At 40.2% G+C, this 6,876-nt stretch overlaps 1 protein-coding gene across 2 annotated transcripts; it reads right to left on the bottom strand.

Annotated features, from left to right (window-relative positions):
* Positions 1–681: 681 nt before the first annotated feature.
* On the bottom strand, positions 682–5,293 carry gpatch4 (G patch domain containing 4). 2 transcript variants are annotated; one of them, XM_038976552.1, is made up of 7 exons: positions 5,181–5,293; positions 4,765–4,849; positions 2,900–3,066; positions 2,665–2,778; positions 2,427–2,536; positions 2,201–2,251; positions 682–2,052 (listed from the first exon to the last, which is right to left on the bottom strand). In XM_038976552.1, exons 2-7 carry the CDS (start codon positions 4,841–4,843, stop codon positions 1,185–1,187), a joined length of 1,389 nt encoding a protein of 462 aa, XP_038832480.1. In that variant the 5' UTR covers positions 4,844–4,849; positions 5,181–5,293; the 3' UTR covers positions 682–1,184. The 2 variants fall into 2 exon arrangements, with proteins under 2 accessions (XP_038832480.1, XP_038832481.1); XM_038976553.1 differs by having other exon boundaries at positions 5,204–5,293.
* Between the last annotated feature and the right edge of the window lie 1,583 nt (positions 5,294–6,876).

Below are 6,876 nucleotides of genomic sequence, written 5' to 3'. Positions count from 1 at the left end.
AGATGCATATATCCATAACGTTTAGACACTGTCACGCTGCCTCACAGAACTGCGGCTAACTGTTAAATGTAGCCTATTTACTCATTTGTATCTACGTGGGGTTTCCTTAATTTCTCATTCAGGAATTAATTCTCAACACTCAAATCTACTATGATGATCATGGGTACTGGATTGGCCTGACTGACATAGCAGAAGACAGTCAATGGCTTTGGGTTGATGGACGTAATCAGAATCTGACTCATGTGTAAGGACATTCCAATCAGTATAAATACAACAAAGCATGTTGCCTACAACAATTCTTCACTAAGGGCTAGATTCAATCGGTACCGTCGAAGGTCCGCATTATAGCTCGATTGAAATTTAAAATCAATGTTCCCACGTTCGCAGACTGCATTCACGGTAAATGCTGCATGCCGGCCCAATCGGAAACCATTACCTTCAATTCTTAACGTGGATCTTCCAGCCCTAAATAATTTTTTTATTACGTTTTTTTTCATTCATTGTATTATTTTCATAGGTTTTGGAAGCATCAACCTGTGGGGTCATGATTGTGCTTTAACTAACCCAAACAATGCACCTTTGGCTAATTGACCATATGATTCAGCATTCCAATGTAGATTGAGCCACGTTCACAGTCAAAGATCTATTGTAAAGAGTATATAAAAAATAAAGTCATTTGTGTAGGGCTTTCATAGGTTCCGCTTTTAATAAAATCACTGTTTTATAAACAATGTAATACTTCTAAATCAGCAGCTTTAATTGCCACTTGTACCTCATCACACAAAATAGTAAGGAAAGTTTATTGAGCAAAGAAAATACATTACTGTGCTCATATGTAGCAACCTCATATCTGATGTTGATATCACATTGTTTAAAACATGCATGTTGAGAATATGAAAAATACAAGACCACCATACAAGAAGCTGTATAAAAACACAAGTTGACGACTAAATATATTTTCTTATTACAGTCTGTAGTTGAATCTTTCCATACAAATAAATGTTGACAAGAAACAAAACATCATTTTTGCATGGTGTTGCAATAAGCGTTAATTAAAAATATACTGCATTTCATTCGATGATTTCATGTGTCTATAAGATGTATTAGAGCGCTGACCCAAATCCCTGACCTGTTTCCTCTCCAACAAGGCAACCACTAGTCCTCATCAAACTGGTTCCTGTTGTTTAGCTTTCTTCTTTTTCTTTTTTAGAGGTATGGAGTCCAATACATCGTGCAACCTGTCCTCTACGGTCTGCTTGACCTCCTTGCATTTTTTTTTTTTTACCTTTTATTTTAGGTTCCTCCTCCACCGTTCTCACTTCCTTTCTCTCCATTGTTCCATCCCGTTTCTTTTTCTTTTTTGGAGGGGAGTCCGCCACAGTTTCTGATTGGTTGGTTTCTCTATCTTTAGAGTGTTCCATCTCCTCAGCCACCTCTTTGTTCTTGGAGGACTTCTTCTTCTTGGTAGTAGTGTCTGAGTCAGTCTGTTGCCGAGTGGCACCTTCTCCCTCCGAAGCGTCTTCACAGCCTCCTCCGGCATCACTCTCTATAGAAATGACATCAGTTTCACACACCTCTCCATTTAGATGACAGCTCTCGCCCTCTTCCAACACCTTCCTCTGTTTTGAACGTTTCCTCTTGGTTGTCTGAGCGTTGTCTGCTGAATTATCTTCCACAGATGTTAGTTCTTCCTCTACAGGAACCACCGCCACCTCCCCAGTGTTCTCCTTTAAACTTTCCTTCTTTTTCTTCTTTTTCACCTTTATTTCCATGTTGGTACTTCCGGAGACAACAGCAGAATCAGCGTTCTCTTCAGCCACATTCTCACGGGTATCCTCTGAGTGATTCTTCCTCTTTTTCTTTTTGGCCTTCTTCCCCGGGGTCTCATGCGTCAGTTCATCCTCAGGGATCTGGGCAGCTGGCTGGGTAGTGACGCTATCTGGTGTTGCAGCCGCTAGTTGGTTTTTCTTGCCATACTTTGCCATAAACTCTTGCTCCTGCTGCTCCAGTCTGGCTAGCTTGGCACTCATGGTAAGGCCGTGTCTGGCTCCTCTGTTGCGAACAGGAATAGGGACAATGTTTAGCTTCCTAATTAAGACCAGGTTCAAGCCCTTCACCAACAGCATGCACCAAGATAGAACACACATTCATGTGATTTGTTTATAGTTTATTACAAAAGTATTGGTGACAAGCAACTTACTTGTGAGCGGTGCGTCCTCCACAAGCCTTCACCAGGTCAGCGTCTGATAGCCTATACAAAGGGAGAGGGAAATAGCATTTAATATTTAAACCTGTGAGTACATAAAACCACTGTCATTAACAATGTATGGGTTTAATCTTCACATTGACATGAAAACAAATAACCTTCACAAACTGATATCAATCCCTGTATGGTGGTGGATGGTATTGGGCAGTGAGGTTCTTACTTGGTGGTGCTGGAGAGGTCCAGTCTCTGGTCCTCATCGTCAGAGCTGCTGTCATCTGTACTGGAGGACTTCTGCTCTGGCTGCTCCAGTCCTGCCAGGAGGGTGGCAGACTAGGAGGAAGAGACATAAAACAGTTCCAGTCCATATCATTAGCCTAAGTGCAGTATCTTTCTGTACTATCAAGAGCGCTCATTGGCACAGATATGGGTGTGTTCCAGTTGGATTTGTTTTTCTGTACCTTCACAAAGCATCCATAAAGTTTGTCTCTTCCCAACATGGCTTTCGTTGGCTTCTTGTTGGAGATCATTCCTTCCTCTTCCTCCTCCACCAACTTCTTCACCTGCACACCATTCTAGAACAGAAAGGTGGAGATGTAGCCTAGGCCCAATGTAAGTGTGTGAATGTGTGTATGCGTGTGAGTGGCCTAGTGGTAAAATAATCTTTCATTTCACACACCCCCTCTGAGGACTTACCTCACCAGATTCCACTTCCAGGCTAGAAGATGCTTTGTTGAAGACATGGTCCCACCAATGGAAGGTGAACTGCTCCCCTTGACGATGTCCCACCCCTCCCTTGTCACATTTCACTTTGACTTTGATAGCCTCAGATATACCATTCTCCTGCCGACCAAGACCTTTACCTGTGAACAGTGAGGGGTCTTCTATTAGCGGTAGACTAAGAACATTAAATCTAGTTACCATTCATAACACAGAATTAGATACGACTGGCAACTACTACTAGTAGGGACATCAAACATTCAGGCTGCGGCACAGACACTACGGAGGCTCTAGTCTAGAGCGCCCGGTTAAATTGTGTTTGAGAGCATTTTTTTACACTCCAAATCATTAAATTAGTGAGAAATAGATGTCATTGTTGCAATAGTTTGTGAGTAGGCAACATAGACAATCATCTTAAATTGACATGTTTAATTATTTTGCCATATTGAATTGAATATTGCGCTAATTTCCCTAATGTGGACAGTTTGTTACTACCTAACAAGCTTGCATTTTCAAACCATAACATTTTGTGGAATTACATATCCTTTTACCTCAGATTGGTGATTATAAAAGAATATAGTCATCACGATGACAAGATTTATTGCTCAAAACAGATCAATATCTTTGGTTTTGTACCATTGATTGTCACACGTGCTGGGATGCGCAGAACACGCCGTTAATGAAATGGCACAAAAAAAGTATCTTTCAAAGTTCTCTCTCTCAGTCTCTCTTTAAAAGTTGCTGGCCACACACCAATGGATTTGACAATCAAACTATCACTTAAATAACAGCCAGCCGTTGTCACTGTTGATATCCTATGGGTCGTGATAACTTAAACTAATCACAACGTTTGGGTTAACAGTGGTTTGTTCCCTTTTTCGTGATGGCGAAATCAACATCCGACATTCCAAAATATACATCGCAGCCTTCTACAAGTTCTCATCTAACCAACCATGTACAAGTTATTCCATGATTCTGTGAGGCCTTTAAATAGTGTTAGTTTAAACAGCGCTACACTCCAAACGTTTACCCCCTGTTCAACACTTCAAAATGTAGTTAGCAGTCTTCTACAAATTCTCCTCTAACCAGTAATGAACACATTCCATGTGGTTTTCGATATGAGTGATTTACAAATAAGCAGTGCGTTTCTTTATCTGTTTTGGCGACCCCCAAATCAAAATGCATCACCCCAATGTAGCCCACTGTCTTCTGCAAGTTGTTCTCTAACCAGTGATGTAAAAATATGTCCAGTTGTCATGTGGTTTTAAGTTTCAACAGAGCATACAACCCGATTTCCCCCCTAATCGATATCAGTGATTTATTGCCACCTGTCAAAACAGGGTTTTTGGTGCATAAAAAATACAAAGTAATATGATTACTAATTGTTGCACATGTATGATAGTACATTTTATGTTTTCAAGATAAACTGTTTCTGATTATTGGTTATTGATTTGGACACGTTAAAACTGTTGACATTGGGCTATTTATCCAAATGTCTTGTCAACAGGAAGCAGTGCCAGCATCATTTAACACAAGTTTCAGGAATACAAATGTAACTTTCAACATTCATTTCCAATGGTATTGTACTTAAAATCAGGTAAAAACTGCTGAATGAGTCCAAAAACGTCCTTTGATGGATTTAAATCACCAAAACTGGTTTGCCCTGCCTACCAATGTAATTTACAAGCAAGTTCAAGCTGACATATGTATAACGTTACACTTGATATAGAAACTCCTGCCTGTAATCTTAAAATGTTCATTAGCTAGCATATTGCCCATCATTAAATGACTATACCGTACTGTTACTAAATACCTTTCTGAAAATCTAACATTAACATTACCTTGTTCCCAGCCATGACGCAGTAGCTGTTGCTCTGCAAACTTCAGTCCACGGCTCTTTTCCTGAACAGTTTCTGCCATTTATTTCTAAAGAAATGAACATGTTAGCTAGCTAACGTTAGCTATATTACACTGCATTTGACAGGTCTTCAGTATCAGATGTCAACATTTATGTATTAGATAGTTGAACAGCAATGCACAAAGAATACTATTTTCTCAAATATAATATACAAATTCTGTTTGCAAGTCCGCAAAAAAGACTGCTCAGGCAAAGTTCAGTTTGGGTTTAGCTAACAAGCTAGCTAGCTAGTTAGTTTTAAGATAACATTTACACTTGAATGGAAGTCATTGCTGTGCTAATAAGTGCTGGCTATGAAATCATAAACAACGACCGGGGTAATGGTACTAATTATTTTACCTCGTCTGGTTATCTAGACTCACATTGTTGTTCAAAAGGGATAAATGAAAACGTTTTCACAGTTCGACTTGAACCATGAGGTAAATTCAGCAGGCTGACATGGCACCGGAAAAGACTACGCTTCTTATTCTTCTTCGATGAGGTTTAACGGCGGTTGGCATCCAATAAATGTTGCATTACCGCCACCTACTAGACTGGAGTATAACTCCCGTATACTTGGCTTGTAAATACAACATTTAAAAAAATCACCAAATACCCTACCATCTAACCCTACACTCACCACCCTATTCCACTATTTAAATATATATAGGCCTAGCTCAGGCCAACAGCCTGAAATGACAAGTCACCACCACACAACACACCCTGTAACTCTTCTGACGTTAAGTCTCATACACCCAAATACCTCTCTGTAGCGTCCACCACAACCTTAATTTTCTGTAGTACAGTTGAAAACCATTGCTATAAATGCAAAAAATCCAATCTTACTGAAGCATACAGTACCAGTCGAAAGTTTGGACACACCTACTCATTCAAGGGTTTTTATTTTTACCATTCTCTACATCATAGAATAATAGTGAAGAAATCATAACTATGAAATAACACACATGGAATCATGTAGTAACCTAAAGAGTGTTAAACAAATCAAAATCTATTTTATATTTGAGATTCTTCAAAGTAGCCACCCTTTGCCTTGATGACAACTTTGCACACCCTTGGCATTCTCTCAACCAGCTTCACCTGGAATGCTTTTTCAACAGTCTTGAAGGAGTTACCACATATGCTGAGCACGTGTTGGCTGCTTTTCCTTCAATCTGCGGTACAACTCATCCCAAACCATCTCAATTGGGTTGAATTTGGGTGATTGTGGAGGCCAGGTCACTCTTGTTCTTTGTGGTCAAATAGCCCTTACACGGCCTGGAGGTATGTTGGGTCACTGTTGAAAAACAAATAATAGTCCCACTAAGCGCAAACCAGATGGGATGGAGTGTCACTGCAGAATGCTGTGGTAGCCATGCTGGTTAAGGTGCCTTGAATTCTAAATAAATCACTGACAATGTCACAAGCAAAGCACCCCCACACCATCACATCTCCTCCATGATTCACGGTGGGAACCACACATGCAGAGATCATCCGTTCACCTAGTGTGTGTCTAACAAAAACACGGCTGTTGGAACCAAAAATCTCAAATTTAGACTCATCAGACCAAAGGACAGATTTCCACCAGTCTAATGTCCATTGCTCGTGTTTCTTGGCCCAAGCAAGTCTCTTCTTATTATTGGTATCCTTTAGAAGTGGTTTCTTTGCATCAATTCGACCATGAAGGCCTGTTTCATACAGTCTCCTCTGAACAGTTGATGTTGAGATGTGTCTGTTACTTGAACTTTGTGAAGCATTTATTTGGGCTGCAATTTCTGAGGCTGGTAACTCTAATGAACTTATCCTCTGCAGCAGAGGTAACTCTGGGTCTTACTTTCCTGTGGCGGTACTCATGAGTGCCAGTTTCATCATAGTGCTAGATGGTTTTTGCAACTGCACTTGAAGAAACTGGAATTTTCCCGGATTGACTGACCGTGACTTAAAGTAATAATGAACTGTTGTTTCACTTTGCTTATTTGAGCTGTTCTTGCCATAATATGGACTTGGTCTTTTACCAAATAGGGCTATCTTCTGTATACCAGCCCTACCTTGTCACAAC

Source organism: Salvelinus namaycush, chromosome 37 (genome assembly GCF_016432855.1).
Source record: "Salvelinus namaycush isolate Seneca chromosome 37, SaNama_1.0, whole genome shotgun sequence".
Classification (NCBI taxonomy): domain Eukaryota; kingdom Metazoa; phylum Chordata; class Actinopteri; order Salmoniformes; family Salmonidae; genus Salvelinus; species Salvelinus namaycush.
The sequence above is the reverse complement of the archived record's forward strand: the minus strand, read 5'-3'. Positions and strand labels throughout refer to the sequence as shown.

Excerpts from the sequence above, each read along its gene's own strand:
- gpatch4 (XM_038976552.1), bottom strand. The coding sequence starts at position 4,843 with ATGGCAGAAACTGTTCAGGAAAAGAGCCGTGGACTGAAGTTTGCAGAG. Across the intron at positions 2,779-2,899 it reads TGGAAGTGGAATCTGGTGAG|AATGGTGTGCAGGTGAAGAA; the intron begins GTAAGTCCTCAG and ends TTTCTGTTCTAG. Across the intron at positions 2,252-2,426 it reads GACCTCTCCAGCACCACCAA|GCTATCAGACGCTGACCTGG; the intron begins GTAAGAACCTCA and ends CCCTTTGTATAG.